We start from the raw sequence: 18,865 nt of genomic DNA, 5'->3' as shown, positions 1-18,865 counted from the left end.
GGTAATCAAAGATCTGCAAGAAAACAAAAAAGCTCAGAAAGCAGCAAGGATCTCACAGTTCAACCATGAACTATAAATATTCTCTTCTATAGGTAGCTCCATTAATTTATTAAATAACTATTGGTTCCTTATAGTGAATATTTAAGAATATTTACTTCCTTAGGACTTAATCATTGCTAGTCTTTACAGTTTATCTTTTGGTGCAAGATTAATATTCTGAAGATGAATGTATTTCCTATAACACTATATACCTTGCATAGGATTCCTATATAAATACCTACAAAATAAATTTATAAAATGTAATGTAATATTTCTTATTATTACAGGAATTTTCAAATTAAAAGATGTTTTATTTTTTTAACAGCAACGTAATAATTTTCCAAAGCTAAACAACATCATTTGGCATACTGCTATTGGTAGCAAATTTTGGATAATTTTCCATCTGGGCCCTTCTTCAGTTTTTAATGTGCATATAGAACATCTTTAGTTGCGCTGAAATGGGATCAACAATGCAATGGTTCCACTTGCTGTTACATCTGTTTGAAAACTGTGATGCACTATTTACAACAGGGGTGTCCAAACTTGAGAACTTTAAGACTTGTGGACTTCAACTCCCAGAATTCCCCAGCCAGCATAGCATGGACTGGGAGTTGAAGTCCACAAGTCTTAAAGTTCCCAAGTTTGGACACCCCTGATTTACAAGAAAGTGTATTTTGATTATTTTTCTAATAATCCAAATTTCAGAATTAGGTTTTTTTTTTAATGGATACAACAGTCACTAAATGAATGGTTGCTGTCAAGGACTATCTTTGATGGTTCAATGAAATAAAGAATGAGAGATTCCTATTTTGCCCAAAGAATGGCTAATACAAAAAATTATTGATTATATTTTATTCAACAAATTTTGAATAACCTTTGAACTTACTGGATTTCACTGTGTTTATATAGAAAATATTTGAGCCTATCATTATACAGAACTTTTAGAGATCTGCAGAACTTTTAGAGATGCAATAAGTTTAATGCTTCGCTGAAATATGTGTTTCTACAGTGCTTTATAATTGTACCATTTAAAAGAAAATTATTATAGGCATTAATTCAACTTCATAAGCTGAGAAATAAGGTACAATATTTTAGGATATCAAGTTTTTAAAAAAATTATATCCCCATTGTATGGAAACTGACATATGAACAAAGAAAGTGGATGCTTATAGCTAAAAGATTTATTTTTCAACATTATAAAAATAGATTTATAGTCCTAAATACCAACTGGTCTGCAGAGTTGATGTTATTACCATGTTTTGAACAAATTACTTATAGACATAAATTAGAGTAGAAGATTATAATGAAATATATGGCTGCCAATAAAATGCATGAGTAGAATGTGTCTCTCTCTCTCTCTCTCTCTGTGTGTGTGTGTGTGTGTGTGTGTGTGTGTTTGTGTGTATGTATGTATGTATATTTATGTCCTGTGCGGAAAAAAGCTTAATTTTTCCCTTTTCATAATTTTGCTTATTGTTTACTGATATTTTTATTGTAATGTGGTTTGTTTTGTCAATAAATCAGCCAGTTTATTGCAGTCTTAGGATAGTAAAGTATGTCTATGAGTGATCTGTGAGCACCCATAAATATAAGATTTCAATAAATAATATTTCATTCAAAATTAAAATACATCTATGAAATAACCTGGCAAGGCTAGGATCAATCTATGTCTAAGTTATGTGATAACATTCCATAAATTACATAAAATGTGATATCATCTAAAATTACAAAAATGTGATATTATATCTAAAGTTACATAAAATTGTATCATATCTAAAATCAGTGGTGGGATTCAGCCAGTTTGCACCACTTCAGGAGAATCGGTTGTTAACTTTCTGAGCAGTTTGGTGAACTGGTTTTTGAAAGAAATCATTAGGTCAGAGAAACGGTTGTTAAATTATTTGAATCCCACCATTGCAAAATGCATCTATCTATATAGGACCCCTGTAAGGGTCCAGTAGATCTTAACATACTGCTGCACAAAACCTAGTCTTGTGCAATGTAATGAATGACAGTTCTGTAGTTTTGTTTTATGCATTCAATTAATAAATGTGTTTTTTAAAAGAAAAGAAATACTTAAACAGAAAATGGTGGGCTATCTGGACAGTCACAAGGGGACAAAAAGTTTTCTTTGCTACCCTCTAGTGGCTGCCCTCTAGTGGTTTGCAGCCATATCTTATAGCCTAAACACTATAGCCCACAAACTAACCAGATAACGAATACAACCACCTATGTTTTTAGAAAACAAGCAAAAAAGCATACAAGTAATAATAAACAAATCAGGCAGTAGTTCATAAAGAGTATCACTGTTCCCTAGATGTTTTCTAATGCCTACTCCAGAGGCATGGTCCACATCTTTCTGATTACATAAGGGTATTTCCCAATAAGGCACTGCATGGCAATCACCACGTCAGTTTTTAAACTGCTTCTGGCACTTGTGTCAAGCTCAGTGCATGCTCAAAAATAAATGTCATATTTAGAGCCCACTGCTTTGCAACAATACAGCTTTCCATTTGAATAATGTTTAAAATTAACAAACTTTAAATGTGTTAAGTTTATTTTTCTGGTGTAGCAATTTGCCAAGCAGCAAAGGAAGTGTCCATGGACACAAATTCTACAACGTATGTTTTAAATTGTCTCATTTAAACAAGTTTACAGGACAATGGAAAGAAAGAGATGTCATTTAAAAATTACTGTGGAACTTGGATCCCGTGATAGATAGATAGATAGATAGATAGATAGATAGATAGATAGATAGATAGATAGATAGATAGATAGATAGATTATATATATATAATTTATCAGCACAAATACAACACACAGACACACACACAGACACACACATATAATGTATATATTAAGTTAGATATGATAAAATTGTCCCAGAGTAGCTGAAGAAAAAATATAAAACAAATTCATTTGTTACAGCTTCATGCTGCAATATGTCAGTTCATTGATCAAGGAAAGAAAGACTCTGGAACCCATGATGTAGAATTCAATCCAAGAATTCAAACAATTCTTGAAATGACATTTGAGAATCAGAGTTAAAGCTGAATGTCCCAGCTCCATCACAAACAGTGGCAGTTCTGCTATATTGGCCAGATTTGGGAAACCTGCAGCTCACAGGCTACATCTTGAGGCCCACAGAATTTGGATAGCAAGCCCACCCAATATAAGATTTACGTACATAGAAACCTCAGCCTATCATTTCAGTAACATCATGGGCGTTGACTATTTGGCTGCCCCCAACAGAAACAGGCTATGAGCTCCAGCCAGGCCTAAAATTGCCTCTACCAGCTGAATAACAGTGCTGAGTAACTAGATGTATTTTTTTTTGGAAAGGCCATTTTAAATAGAGTTGCCCAGAAGTTTGAAGGAACTAGCCAAGTTTCCGTGATCTTCTTCCTCCTCTCAAATTTACTGAAGTTGCTCAATACTAGTTCCATGAAAAGCAGAGCAGCAATGGAGTCTTCCCAGTAGAGACACCAGAGCATTTGATGCTAAACAGAAGTGTTTTAGATGTTAATCACAAGTAACAGCAAGAACAAAGAGTCTTCTGTCTAGAGAGGTGTTCCTGTCAGATCTTAGCAGAAAAAACTACAGAATCCTGTATTACCTCAAAGGCCAGTTAATCCATCTCGTATGAGTTTTATTATTTTAAAAAAAGAAAAGCAATATGCTTTTTCAAAAAATAAAACAAAATCTCAAGGCACCAACTCAGTTGTTTGCAAGAGGAAAACTGAATAAAAATTAAAATATAATGTTGCTTTGCAAATGACTAGATATATCCCTAAAGAGCAGTTGGGGTATCATAGACATTCTTACATGGAACATAACCCTCTATTTCTAAACATAACAGAGCCTAAATGATGAGGTGTGCATTATGTCACAATGCAAGTACATTCATAGATGTGTTATGATTTACAAAGAAAAAGTGCTATAAAACATGGGTGTATATTTCATCACTTACCCTGCTTCCTAGCCCCCTTCCTGCAGATGCCAATGGCCCTGCACGATAAGTTAACAACATAATATATGAAGAAGTTCTGGTCAGTGTTTTAATCCAAGAACAAGCTTATTAAATCTTCAAACAAATTTCAGCTCACCACCTTCAAAAAACTGTCACTGGCAGTGCTTTCACTTTCTAAACCCTTTGAACATTATTCAACATTACAATGAAAAAATAAAATGCTACAATAATACAAACTAAAAAAAATAAAAAATAAAAAAATGGAAAGTATATAAAATAAAAAAATAGAAAGCAAAATGGTAAGGAAACAAATAATATAGTAAAGGAGTATATAAATAAATATATAAAATGATTTTCTCCTTCATCACAACAAATAATGTATAAACAATTTAACTTATCACCTTCTCTTAAGTGATGAACAAATGAATCTTTTCCCCATATCTCATATCCTATCTATAAACAAATCCTTAAAACCTCATAGTCCTAACTAGTCGGTAGAAATCCATTAAGAATTACCACAGATAACAACATAGCTATTTTAACCTTGAACAAATAAACCAGCTTTAGATTCCTTGCTTTCACTTTTAGCAATCTTGATCTATAATCTCTTCAATTAATGTCCTAGAACTTGATTTTATTAAATTTTATATCCCTTTTAATTATTGATCTAATTATTAAGACATCAGCTGATATTATTTGGATATCCAGTGTAATATCTTTTCTCATATCATTCTTGTTCCTATCATTTTTAAACCCACTTTTAAACCAGTCTCAATCTTGTCTAGTAAAGGGTCTATTATTCTGATAGCCCTTAATATATCCAATGTTAAAATATTTTACTCCATTCTGTATTAGTAAATCAAAATTAAGAGTTCTTCATTTCATTACAATCTTTCATGCCTTCTGATTCCCTCTAATATCTAATCTTCAAAGTGCAACCACATTTTCTCATAGGAGGGATTCTTATAATATCACAATATCATTTCAAATCCATCAGTACCCTTAGCCCATTTGTAACTTTTCAAATCAATATTCTCATCACCCTTTTGCTGTATATTCAAAAAAAAAATGTCCTTAAATTTATATTTAAATTTTCTTTTGCAAATGATTGAAGAAAACTCACCTGATATTGTAAAAATAATGTCATTCCAAAGATTCTTAATGGCTGAAGTACAGTTAGAAATATATGAACTCTGTGCCCATAAAGGTATTGGCTGTGGTTTGGGCAAAGATGGTGTTCCCTCATCTCCTAGAGCTCTCAACCCACTGGAAATCACTGTTGCAGTCTACTCATAAGGAGCAACTATCTGGAGTACTTGTGGATGATCCCAAGTCATCTCCTTGTCCAGAAAGGAATTCTGACTTGCTGATTCTGCATTCTGTTCTAGTTGTTGGCTCCTCCCTTGATGGAACTGTCTTCAGTTCACCATTTTCCCCTTGGAAGTACTGAATCAAAAGTGACTTCTGATTGCCTTCATTTCTGCTTGAATGCTGTGAGCAAGGAGCAAAATTCCCAACTTGCTCCAAGTTGTACAACACAAATATTTTTCCTACTATTCTACCACAGGCTATTTGAAAGATGGAGTGAAATCTTGTCCCTGAAGTTAACTGAAAAAATGGTTAAATGATGCACCACTGGAGGTAGTCAGGTAGGTAAGCAGGGAAAAAAGCAGGAAAAATAATTAAAAACATGCAGGATTTGAACAATATATATTTACAAGAGTTATAGCCAAGAGCTATAGCCATTGTGCTATCAGAGCACTCCCATATAGGCTAGGCCTAAAAAGGCTTGCTTTATTTATTTATTTATTTATTTATTTATTTATTTATTTATTTATTTATTTATTTATTTATTTATTTATTTATTTATTTATTATTTATTTATTTATTTATTTATTTATTTATTTTTGATTGATTAATTGCTTGACTTTGGAGACTGCCTGTACCTAGATAACTCTGGACAGCTCACACAAAAAGGAAGAAACAATGAAATAGAAAAACAAATCATACACCTCCAGAAAGTGGGGGATGGACCCACCATACACATCAAGCAAAAGAAACATTCAGAGTTCAGAACCATCCTATTCCAGGCCTGTTGCTGGAGTGGTAATTGTACAGATCTCAGGGTGGAGGGAATTACTATTCGAAAGGGCAGGCCCCACAACTGAGAGAAACAAGGCAGTAAGAAAATATTTTTAGCTGCTTGTTGTATCTGCATGTATGTACATTTTGACACTTTGAAATATATATGTCTGAATGCATATAAATATTTACATAAATATATGCACACGTATCTGCATACATCAAAATATCTATCTCCAAGAAGACCCACCCAAGGGAAGGAAAGAGATTTTCTAGAAAAGTGGCACAGAGTAGAGTAGCCTGTAATCTGAACAAAATCCTTTGCAATCTGTTACTAAAGCATTTCATTCCAGGTAGAACTTTCTTAAACCAATTTAGATTAAGAACAGCTTGAGCAAAGACCAGAGCAACTTACATACTAAATATGAACACATCTTTTTATTTCTAATAAAAAATTGCTAGTATTTTGATCCACAGTTCTGATTTTGTTTCAACTGAATCATATACTGTTTATTTAACAAATCAGGAGACACTGTACCATACTCTTTCCTATTCTGATCCTCTTTTCCTCCAAATTCATTTTTACCCTACCTTATTATTTATATAAAATTCCTGAAAAGAATAATCAGATGTTCTGGCACACATTTTTTTAAAAAAAATTTTATTGGTTTTTACAAATATTTTTAGGAAAAGGGTAAATAGGTATAGAAAATTTTGACAGCTACATCATGCGAAAGGTAGAAATCCCCCCAAATCTCACAACTTTTACAGAGAAGTAAAAAAAACCATCAAGATTTAAATAAACATTGGCAGCTTTTGGTTTTACATTATATCTTCAATATATTCAATCATCTTTTGTGTCATTTCCAACAATTACATTATAACAACAATTGCAATAATGTTTCAACCTCATTTTTGTGACCTGAGTCTTTTCACTGTTGCATCCTCCCCCCTGTCTGCTGGCAGAGCCACGGCCCCTCCCTCCTTCATGTCTTGTGTACTGTCCCCTGTTTCATCTAGGAGGGCACTGTGTTTTTTAATGAAGGCCTCTGCCTCCGCAACTGTATTGATTCTAATTCTGCTGCCCTCCCAGAAAATCAGCATTCCTTCTGGCAATAACCATCTGAACCAAATTCCTTTATTATATAATTTCTTTGCTAAAGTGGAATATTTCTTCCTCTTATCTCTTACTTTCTTCGGAATTTGTTTAAGAATGGTTATTTCTTTGTCTTTATATTTTAATGGTCCCACCCTTTGAGCTCCTAAGACCTCATCTCTTGTAGTCTTTCTAAGAAATTTAACATGTATTTCCCTTGGAACGTTGTGTGTTCTAGCGTATGCTGAGTTGATCCTATAAATCAAATCAATATCCCACCATAGCTGTTGTTTATCTCTTTTAATGTATTCTGCTAAAATTGTGGTCATGATCTCCTTGAGATCTTCATTCTCTGTTTCTGGCAAGTTTTGAAATCTAAGAAAAAAAGACATTCGTTCAAATTCCACCTTTATCATGTGATTTTCAAATTCTATATTCCCCTTCTGAATTGTCTTAACCTCTTCCCTCAGCCCAGTCGCGCCCTCCTCCAGCACACCTATTCTCTGTTTATTTTGTGTTGCTTGTTGTTGCATTTCTCTGAGCTGATCATTTAAATCTTCCAGTTGTTTTTTCAGTTCATCTTGTCCCTTTATAATAGTTTGAAACATTTGAGCAACAGATAAATCCTTTGAACTCTCTTCAGTTGTTTTAGGTTGTAGAAATGAAGCCAGTTGTGTCTGTTGTGTAATTGGGCTGGACGTAGAGGATGTCGGGGCCGAAGATGCCTTACCAGGCAGTAGTTTTTTAGGACCCATATTAAGTTCAGAGATAGCTATAAGTCTGTACAAAAGAAATGGCGTCTGTGGAAAAACACAACTGGGAGAGATAGTGAGGCAAGCAAGCCCAGAAGAGAACGTTAGTCTTCCTATACAGTTCCAAGCCAAGTAATATGAATCAAATGTTCCAAATCCAAGGGAGATACGTGAAAGGAGAGGCTCCTGGAGATCTCTAGGGTGTGATATAATACGAATCCAGAAATTCTTTCAAAAGGGAAACTTCATTCATAAGAGCAAAGAAGAAGGAGGAAGTTGGCCATCTTGGCTCCACCTTCACAGGAGAAAGTAACTTTTAACTCTCTCTCTCTCCTCCGAGAGAGAGGGATATTCCGAATGCCACTTTTCCAAGTGGGGGGGGGGGGGTTAACACTTCGAAAGATTGAAACCACAATTTAGAAAAGCTGCTGTTCATAAATTGATTAGCTAAAAAGGAGATTGAGGGAAACTTCCCACCTCACCGCATTTCAGCTGTAACATCCGATTAGTTATTTCCTTCCAGGCTCCGCTTGGCAAAGGCACGCTGGTGCGCACCTCCCATGCTCCTTGGCTCCTGGGGCGAAGTTGGAGACCCCCCTGCGGCGGCCGCCGATCCAGGGGGTCCCAACAAGCCACCCTACGGCAGGGAGCCCCTCCAAGGCCCCCTGTGCTCCTAAAAGGAGCCCACCGAGAAGACGAGCAGCAGACGCAAACGTCCATCACCTTTGGGGACCAGAAGTCATCTCTCGTTCCGGCACACATTTATCAGCATTATTCCGAATCCTGGCATGATCTGTACCAGTGTTTCTCATCCTTGGCAGCTTGAAGGCGTGTGGACTCCTGGAATTCTTCAGTCAACTCCCATTGTGGGAGTTCAGGTTTCTTGCCAAGGTTGAGAAAAACTGATCTACACAATCAAAGTCTAGCAAAGTTAAACTACCTGCTTATGTTTTTTGGCTCTTTCCCTTGGCCATCTTGCATGACGTATCTGATCTGATTTATTTATTTATTTATTTATTTATTTATTTATTTATTTATTTATTTATTTATTTCTTGGATTTCTAGACTGCCCCCTCTCCCAAAAAGGGACTCGGGGTGGTGATAAGTCCTGATAGAATCATCTTTGCTGGTAAGGTCAAAGGAGAAGGGGGAAGCAAAGGGCACAGCAGGAACTTGGGTAGGGTTCCCCAGGCACATGGAAGACCAACAGACTAAAAGATAGAACTCCAAATTCAGAAGAGAAGAAAGCAAGAGTAAACCACTGGTTTTCTCATCTAGAGAGGTGTATATCAATATGGCTATAATGTTTGGACATCTGTATCCATGCTAAGCATTATAATAGGCCTATATGTGATTAAAAGGAAGGAGAGGCCTTCCCCCTAGCATTATGTACCTATCTGAAATTGCCCTCGCTCCAATTTGCACTGAGTATTGATGTTCAGAGAAAAACTGAAATTCCTGTGTTTAACTTGAAGTGTTTGGCAAGATCCTTTTAGAAAAACACACCGCAAATGAAAATACTGGAATGATTGAGTTTGGGTCCGTTATGTTTTCATAACAAAATGAAAATCTAGCAAAAAGACTAAGAAATTGTTTTCATCGGGGCAGGGTGATTTATGCTTTCTCTTTGGACTGTTTGACAGCTAGAGTTGCCCTACCAATAGAAATTGGCAAGGTTTATTTTTCATTTGAAGATGAGAAAGCTGTTAATCAGCTTCTTTATTGCAGCATTGCCTAGGAGTCTTCTACAAATACATTTCCCACAAGAATACTGTTAAGTTGTCATATAATGTCTCTGCCTTCTGTTCTTAGTCAGCCTTCACCATTGTGAATTTAACATTGAATTGTAATAAAAGACTACAATAAGCCAAACTTTCTCAATCACATGCATTGTAGATGTGAACATCCATTTTCCTCACTGTTGCTCTTTCACAAATACACGTACAGACCCTTTCCCCTCCCTCTCCCACAAATGATTAGGTTTGGGAAGAAAGCCCCCAAGATCCTGATCAAAATTGTTGGTTCTTCACTGCTCATGAACTTATTTGCAATAGGTTCCTTGTCAGTTAACAAAACTGAAATATCCACTCAATTCCCTCAGTGGTCCTGCTAAAGAGTACCTTTCCTATTGCCAGATAGGAATTAGTAGGTCTAGACTCTGAGTTGGCAGAGAAGAAAGAAACAGCCTATTTTGTGCAACCAGGTTTGTGAGACCATGCAAGGCATTAAATGATCAGTTACTGGCTTTATGTCAATATAACTGTGATTTTTATTGAATTTCCTGCCTCAGGCACCAACCTCCCTTGGCATATATCTAATGTCATCCTATTTTATCTATATATCTAACTTCTGAGACAGTTTAGTGAAAATGACTTCATGGTTGAAAGAAGAATATAACTAAGGATTTTCTGGCCCAGGTCCATCAAGTATATATACCCCATTGATTCTTAATCTCACATCATGCTTCATGTGGTTTGCAAGAATTTAGGAGGAAGAAAATGCTTCCTATTTTAGCTTGTTGAATTAATATTCTGAAGTACCTGCACACATGATAACATCAGAAGCAATAAACTTGATTTGTTTTACAGTCTTCTTTGTAAATTGGCTTTTCATGAGGCAAAAATGGCAGAGGCCTTTATAGGCATAGCTATTTAGTTTCTAGAGCCTTTCATGATTACATTTGAGGAAACTGATATCAAAAACAATAGAAAATACCTCCATATTACAGCTTATGCTACTATAGCTTCTTTCTCTTGTGGTTGTCCATCAATAAAACACTGGTTCTGTTGGCTCCAGAGATCAGATTGGCTTGACTCTGTGGGTCTTCAGTAAAACTTGGGGAATTCAGTTCTGGGCTCAAGCCTGAGGCCCCATATATGTGAAGAAATCCGTTTCCTGGTTGTACTAATCAATATTTTTGTAATTTCTCTTGCTGCTTTGGGCCTTATTTTTTTGTATATGTATATGTGTTTTTGCTTGATTTAATTTGCTATTTGGATAGATAGATAGATAGATAGATAGATGGATGGATGGATGGATGGATGGATGGATGGATGGATGGATGGACGGATGAGTAGGTAGGGAGATTGGGAGACAGACAGACAGACATCTTTAGGAAGACTCATCAAAGCATGACTAGATTTCTGTAAGGGGTATTTTAAATTGCTGTGAGGTTTAGTGAGCTTGTGTTTCTTTAGTCATTCACTGTTTTCCAAAATGGCAGTGATTAGATTGTTGGACTAAGCCACTCACATAATGGTAGATCCAATGTTTTGGCCCAAAGCACTTTACAAGAGTGCTAATATGATAAAAATAGATGTCTTTTAAGGAAGTTCCAAAGGTTGAGAAGCAGGCTAAAATCAAAAAGCAGTACTGCACATAAATAAATATAAAATATGCAATGTTTTCCTTTTAGAAGGAAAAGATTGATCACTTGTACAGTGTGTATAGTTCTAACTTTTCATTTTTAAATTAGCCATCTCTTGACTAAACTCTAATTAATCCAGGCATTCTGATTTTGGGATGCCAATCTTTCTTCTGAATGGAAGAAATAGGAAACAAAGTTTAACTTCCCCACCTTACAGAATGATGAAATCAAGTTCTGAGAAAATATATATGGAATTCTGAAAGAACTACCAGCATCTCAGGGGGAAAAAAGAGAGAGAAAATTCAGTCATCTAGATTCAAGAATTGCATCAAATTCATCTCTGTTTTCAGCAGGCAGCACGATGTATCTATTAGACTGGATATATTGAAGAAGACTCAGTGGCATCTGAAAGGGAACACATATTCAAAAGGGACTTGATTGCAAGCTGCTTTGACTGCCGTCTTGATGTTTTTTTACATCTCTCTCCATGAATGCCATTGGAGAAAATTTGTACAACTTATCTACACTTTCAGAAATTTTATTTTAATGTAAACAAGATTTTAAAAAGAATCCTGAGGCAAAATCTCATTCAAGCACAACAGACTACAAAACTTTATAGATTTTAGATAGATAGACACACAGGCTCCAGAAAAAACTGAAGGACAGTTAGATATATTAATATCATTGGGTTTATACCTAGGAGCTTATTCTGGGTAATGGGATAAAGACAAATACATTTGCATTTTCTGAGGAATGTATTAGTTTTCTAAAACAATAATTAAACATAAACAGAAATGTCAAACTATTTACTAGGGGCATTAACCTATTTTGTACTCATTGCAGTGACTGCAAAGTCTGATCATCACAATGATCCCTACTCAGAGGGGTGGAATTATTCAATCCCTTTTTCATGCTTATGCTCTTAATTATGGGATGATTTCCTTTTATTAATAAACTCTCAATTTAATCCTACATTCTTTGCAAGATATCACCAATTTTCTTGCCACCATCAACTTTTTTTGTATTTTTTAATTTTCTATTATTTTCCTCTGTCTTTGTATCTGTCTTGTCAGTTCCTCTACTGATTCCTTTCCCTTTCCCTTTCCCTTACTCTTTCCCTTTCCTCTCCTCCCCTTCTCTTCTGTCTCCTCCCCTCCCCTTTCCTCACAAAAAGTTCTGAATAGATACCATACTGGCCTGTTGTGGCCCAGCAGAAGCCGTTGGAGCTGCCACCAGACTCCGACAGCGAGGGTCCCTATGAGTCGGCTCTGGAGAATGAGGAGGACCCTGGGCAGGATTCTGACTCTGAGCAGGGATCGAAGAGTCTGGTTGGCCACCAGGATGCACCTGAGGCATGGAGCAGCGGTGAGAGCCAAAGGAGGGGGGCTCCTGATGCCATGCCTTGGAGCAGTGGGGAGAAGTCACCGGACAGTGACTCAGACATCAGCAGGGAGTTCTTAGATGCTCGTTACCGCCGCGCCCACAGGAGCAAGGAGCAAGGGTGCAGTTACCGGCAGTAAGGGCTCTCAGCTGCTGATAAGTAGACTCCTCTTCAGTCTATAAAAGAACTGATTGTGCATACGCCCTTTGCAGAAGTCAACAAAAGAACTATTGGGAAAGTTCTGTCTTGGAAGCTTGGCATGCTGGACAGCTGCTATCATGTCTCTGTGCCGGAGGGTTCTGAGAGTCTTGTCATGGTGGATTGCTGCCAAGGATCTGTCTGTCTGTCTGTGCAATAAATCCTGTTGAAGTAGTTTTGGTCCGGAGTGTGTTCTGTGTTGGCGAGGGAAGAAGGGGGGTCAGAACACTGGCCTATTGTGGTACTGTATGCCCATTGCTGCACAGATCCCTGCATTTCAGATAACCTGTAGCTTCCAATGAGAGCAAGGAATAGGTAATCTCAGGTCCTTTGGACAAAAAGGCAGGACAAGAAGTAACTGATATGGTAGAAACCTATCAAGGAGAGACCCAACGTAGAATTAAGGAAAAATTCCTGACAGTGAAAACAATCAATCAGTGGAATGGTTGTCTTCAAAAGTTGTGGGTGCTCCCTCACTGGAGGCTTTTAAGAAGACACTGGAAAACCATTTGATTAAAAGATATAGTACGTCATGCTTGAGCAAGGAGTTGGACTAGAAGACCTCCAAAATCCCTTCCAACTCTGTTATTCTGTTACTTATTGGATATAGATCCAAAACTGATCAAAACACAACACAAAACATAATGCTAACTTCTGGAATTAGGCCATTAAGTAGAAACAGAACCACCGAAACATCAGGCTTATTCAATTTAAAGAATCTAGTGATAAAGATATCTTGATTCTAGAATCTACAACATGATGCTCCAAAGTGCCAATGGTTCTTGGGGCTCAGAAGGTTCTTAACTCTGCCTGATTTTTTAAAAAAATCTGTTTAATTTTAAGATGGGAAATTGGCATGGTGCATAACATAAAGCAACTCTCCAGTATGATTTTTATTTCCAAGAATGCTTCTAGGTCTCATGCAGCAGTTCATGTTTTTGAAAAAATACCCACCTACCTAGAAAAAAAGAAAGAGAGCCTATCATTGTTCAGCCATTACTCAATTCCAAGTGGGGATAATTGCATGTTACTATTGTTTATTCCAATTCCCAAGTAAAGTCTTATTTCTAGTTATACAATCCCTTTTCCAGTCACTCGGTATTCCCATCTCTCATAATCAATAATGTATGGTACTTCTGCCTAACTGGATATTTCTAGCTATTACAAGGATAATGAAGTGTGTGGTGTGATAATCCAAATATTTCAAAATATCTTGTCCACTTATGGATTTTATTTGCAATCCTAATTGTTTCATTTCAAAGACTGTTAATTTTTCTATTTCATGTCCAAGATTCATGATTTAATGCTCCACATGTTTTGCAAACATTTAATGTGCTTCTGAAAGCTCTTAAACTTCTTCCTATTTGTCAAAATAATGATGATTCTCTAAGTATCCAATGGTGACTGAAGTATTGATCTGCTATCATTACTATAGATTAGACACCAAGGCATTTCTGTGAGTCCACATTTCACCAAATGTCACCATTCTTCAGTGACAGAGTTTGCTGGAAGAACAAGGTGTCTCAGCGTTATCCAGCCAGAATGCATGCTTATGATCCTGTGGGTTAATTGCTCAAGTAATGCCTGTAATCCAAACTCCTAGACTTCATCAGAGGTGCCACCAACATCAGTCAAACCTTCACTAAAGCCCTCAAAAATCTTTACATTCCCTCACCATGGGGAGTGTCCACTTTTAAACCATTATCTTCTCACCCAAACAAGAATAACAAGTGTGATCTGCCATATAGGTAGGTTGATGAAATACTGGAATAGTTCTATGGTTCAGATTCAAATGCAAAAAAGTAGCCAGCTTTGCCCTGACCATTTTATAACTATGATCTGCAAAAAAAAAAGATTCCCCAAGGATAAAAAAGCAACTGCAGTAGATATCTATTAGTTTTTGAAGTTAACATTCTCCTCCTTAGAATAGACGAATGAGTACTTAGTAGTTAGAAATAAGCATATGATATTCTAGAATCCTCAGTTTCAGCATAAAGAGAAAATTGTTCCTCTCAATTGAACTAATTCATGTGAAATAAAATGCACAAATATTGCCATAACTACCGTGTGACACTTTGCCACCCTTTACAATATGTATCCACTTCCTGTGTGAACTTTATTTCCTACCATAAGACAATTTTCTACTTGGAAAAAATAGTAAATGAAATGGCATTGTCCAGACAAGGTCAATACTGAGAATTCCCAAGGGCAATAATGGAGAGAGTTACATACCGCACAATCCTGTATGTGTTACTTGAAAGTAAATCCCAATAAGTTTAATAAAAATTATATCCAAGAAAAATACAAATGAGATAAGAACATCTATGACCAAATAGTGTTATTAATGTCAATGAAATAGAACCAGGTTTCATTGGACTGTGCCCAGCAAATGGCCATATCTGATCTTCAGCTCGTGATTTAAGAACTCTACTAATCTAAGTGTTGACTGCCATAAAACACATGGAGAAAACAAAGTTTGAGCTGCAGATAAAACTAAATCTATTATAGCATATAGTTATGTTATTGTAAGTTTTTTGATACCATCAATGATTGTGCTATTACCTAAAATCATGTGTAAATTAGGACACACCCAATCAATATTGAAGTTAATTAAAAGTTTGCATTCTTTGATAGTATTCAAGGTAAGGCCACAACACTACCTCACTAATATTGATAAGGCATCTAATAATAGTCAACATTTTGGGTTATGCCCAAATTCTCTTTGCTGCGCAAAGTATTGGCCTTTGAAATGTCTTTCAGGAAGCATCTGCTCCAGAGAAATTCTATTGCGCCAGGAGGAAACAGCCATTATTAATAAACTATTAATAGATTATCAAGCATTATTTTTTTAAATATTAAAGAAATAACATCGACTAACTTGCTTAACTGGACAGAAATAATTCCACCCCTCTTCATTTTGCTTTCCTCCAACTAGGCTGCACTGGTGTTTCAGTCCAAGTTTCGACTCCATTGTAAGACTCCTAATTCTTGCCCTGGACTTGCTGCTCAGCCTTGAGCAGGGAGCTCCTAGAATCACTGCAATTAGCTCATTATAGGGTTGGTTTATTATCCTGCATCTGTCAAAAGACTCCCTTCTGGTCTGTGTTAAAGATGCTCTCATGCCAAAGGCAGTTTGTGTTGGGAGCAAGAGGTTGCATTTTTCTACACAACTTCTGCACTCCTAGCTCAGGCTGCTGCTCTTGCTTGTGACTTCTGAACTGCTCAATTTCCCCCTTTCAGCCCCCATCCTCTCCCACAGAATCCCCAGTTAAAAGCATGCCCTTGCTATTATCCCTTATTGTTTAAACAACAACAAATACAACATCAATGCTTCTCTTTGCTGCTGAGGACAAGAAATGAAGTGCTGTTTCTTTAATCGGCAAAAGCATGCAGTTAAGAGCATACCTTTAATTTAGTGTTGGGATAGCTCACTTGCACCCTGGCAGTTGTCTTATTGGAGAGGGCAGCCTGCCTCAGATCCTCTAGCACTGAAATTATATCATCCAGCACGCATTTCTTATCCTGATTTCTCAACACACACAGATGGGAAAAAGTATAATTATAGCCTTTGTGGTTCACCTTCATTTCCAGCACGGTTCGGTGGATCTGCAGCAGCCCTTCAGCCTGGTGCAAAATATTGCCCCCGGGCTTGGCGAGGAGGATCACCCGGCCATACCTCCCCGGGGTGTGCAAGTCCGAATAGAGATGGCTTTTGGAGCGGTCGAGGGGGAAAAGGCTGTTGGCCAAGCTCCTCTCGATCTTGGCCAAGCTGTGACTCGGGGCCACTAGGAGCTCCAGGTCCATTTCAGGCTGGAAGCGGTTGAGGACGCTGAAGCTGAAGATGATGGTCAGGACTGCGGGCACGGTGAGGAAGAAGACAGGGTGCCGGCTGACGAACAAGCCCAGTTGGTGGCAGAACGACCGGAGCCCTCTGTGGATCACCTGCCGCAGCATCCTCCTCCTCCTCCCGAGCCAGCTTGCGGATGCTCCCGGCCGTCTTCTTCGAAAGCACGGGGGACATCGGGAGCTAAGTGGCCTGACGAGCCCCGCTGCCTGCCTCGGACTTTCACGCTAACTCGCTCGCTCGCCCGCCGGCTCTTCCTTCCTCTCCCTCTACTACCCGCTTAAAACACTGCAGCAAGTTGCAGCAAGATGACCAAATATTGATCAATGGGGGGGGGGGGGGGTGCGCGCGTGCGGTGCTACGGGGTGAAGGGGGGGCAGAGGAGGGGGTTCCCTCGGGCTTCCCTCTCCCCCCTCCCCTTCTCAGCCTTTCAGCCCCGCTTCACTCGCGACCCTCCAGAGGCAGCTCCGGGCTGCTGCGGCGGCGCCAAGGCCCCCTTGTCCTCACCCCCCGCTCCTTCCTGGCGCGCTCGTGCAAAGCCCTCCGAAGCGAGGTGGGCGGCGGCATTTCAGGAGTGCCGCGGAGCTCTCGGATGCTTTGAAGTTTAAGCGCCGGGAAGCCGGCGAGGCTCCTGGAAGGAGGTAGAGGAAGAGGAGAAGGCGGCTGCGCCTGACCCTGCCTTTCCCTTAAAAAGGAGGCGCGGGAACCCCCTGCCTACCTGAGGATAGCCCGGCCTCTTTGGCTGTCGGGCGACGGGAAGCAACCGACCAGGAAGGCGGGAACGGGAAAGAAAGATCATTGTCTCTCGCCCGAGAGCTGCGGCTGCGGCTCCGGCTCAGCTTCGGGAAGGCACCGCCGCCACCGCCGCCACCGCCGCCTTTGCCTTCGCCTTCCTTTCTCTCCTGCTCCCCCGCCAGGATCGGGCCTGTGGCTAGCCGAGCGGGTGTCCCCTTCCAGCCGCGCCTTTTGGCCCCGGAAAGAGGTTTAGGCAACAGAGCCGGGGAAGAGAAGAGAGGAAATGGTAAGAAGGTTCAGCCGCTCTCGCCTAAGCTTCGGGCTTGACTACTGTAAGGAGCTGAGGGTGGGACTGTCCTTGATCCTCTGCTGAAGTGCTCTTGCTTCTTGCCTTCAAGTGCCAGGTACGTGGCCGACGATCTTCCAGGAGAACTGGCTGCCCAGAGGCTTACAGGTTCAAGGCAGAGCGTTCCTTACTGACTCAGCCAAGAGCCTCCTGTCTCAGCTACCTGCCCACCTCATGCCAGCTGCTGGTCCATCAAAAGATCTGCTCGGGAATCCATCTTTGAAGGCTTTTCAGCAGCTTTGCACCAATGCCCTGAGGCGGACATCTCTCTCTCTCTCTCTCTCTCTCTCACACACACACACACACACACACACACACATGCACCATGCACAAAATCAGACACTAGAATGCAAAATACAGCTTTTTTTCTGGGACTTCTTTCTTTCTTTCTTTCTTTCTTTCTTTCTTTCTTTCTTTCTTTCTTTCTTTCTTTCTTTCTTTCTTTCTTTCTTTCTTTGCCATTATTCTATTCTTTGGCTTTTTTCAGTTTGGAACATTTTTTTCTAAAATTTTTTTTTACTGTAGGCTATTTCAAGAATTTCAAGACAGCTAATAAAGGAGTTTTTATAACAGTAGGTCTAAACGAAAAATCTGTCACACTGTTTACCAATACATTTAAATTTCACAAGATTAATAGCTTTTAAAAATAGTTTATAAACCAAATGGCTATATATTATATCAGAGATCAGTATATCACAGATAAAGATGTCTGCGTTCCTATTTAGTTTCAACCCGTTTCCTCTAGTTTTAATATGGGCTTTCCTTTGGACAAGAGATATCTTCAGAGTAACCTGCCGCTGTCCATTGTACTCCCAAAGTCACAGATGTGAGAGGAGATGTTTGAGAAAAAGAGAATTCTCAAACAAAGTAGAGTTTAAATGCATGTATTTAAATTACTAATTTTTAAAAACCTGATATTATTGGATTTAAATATTTAGGAAAGAAATAATTTAAATTACAATATTTATCAAACTTTATTTATTTGTTAAATTTATAATACGCCCTTCACCCTTTTCAAAGCAACTCTGAGTGGCATTGCATAAAATTATAAATAT

General features: G+C 38.4%; 1 protein-coding gene across 2 annotated transcripts in view; it reads right to left on the bottom strand.

The window, feature by feature from the left end:
• The window catches only part of PTCHD4 (patched domain containing 4), a gene marked incomplete at its 5' end in the record, with an annotated part of 57,933 nt that extends 41,094 nt beyond the window's left edge, over nucleotides 1-16,839 (bottom strand). Inside the window, one exon of one of the 2 annotated variants that reach the window (XM_081944417.1) lies at nucleotides 16,291-16,839. In XM_081944417.1, coding sequence (XP_081800543.1) covers nucleotides 16,291-16,839 — 549 coding nt within the window. The remainder of the gene's footprint in view (nucleotides 1-16,290) is intronic. The other variant, XM_081944418.1, reaches the window with a different exon arrangement.
• Nucleotides 16,840-18,865: the final 2,026 nt, after the last annotated feature.

This window comes from Natrix helvetica (genome assembly GCF_964273705.1).
Source record: "Natrix helvetica genome assembly, chromosome: 2".
Classification (NCBI taxonomy): domain Eukaryota; kingdom Metazoa; phylum Chordata; class Lepidosauria; order Squamata; family Natricidae; genus Natrix; species Natrix helvetica.
The sequence above is the reverse complement of the archived record's forward strand: the minus strand, read 5'-3'. Positions and strand labels throughout refer to the sequence as shown.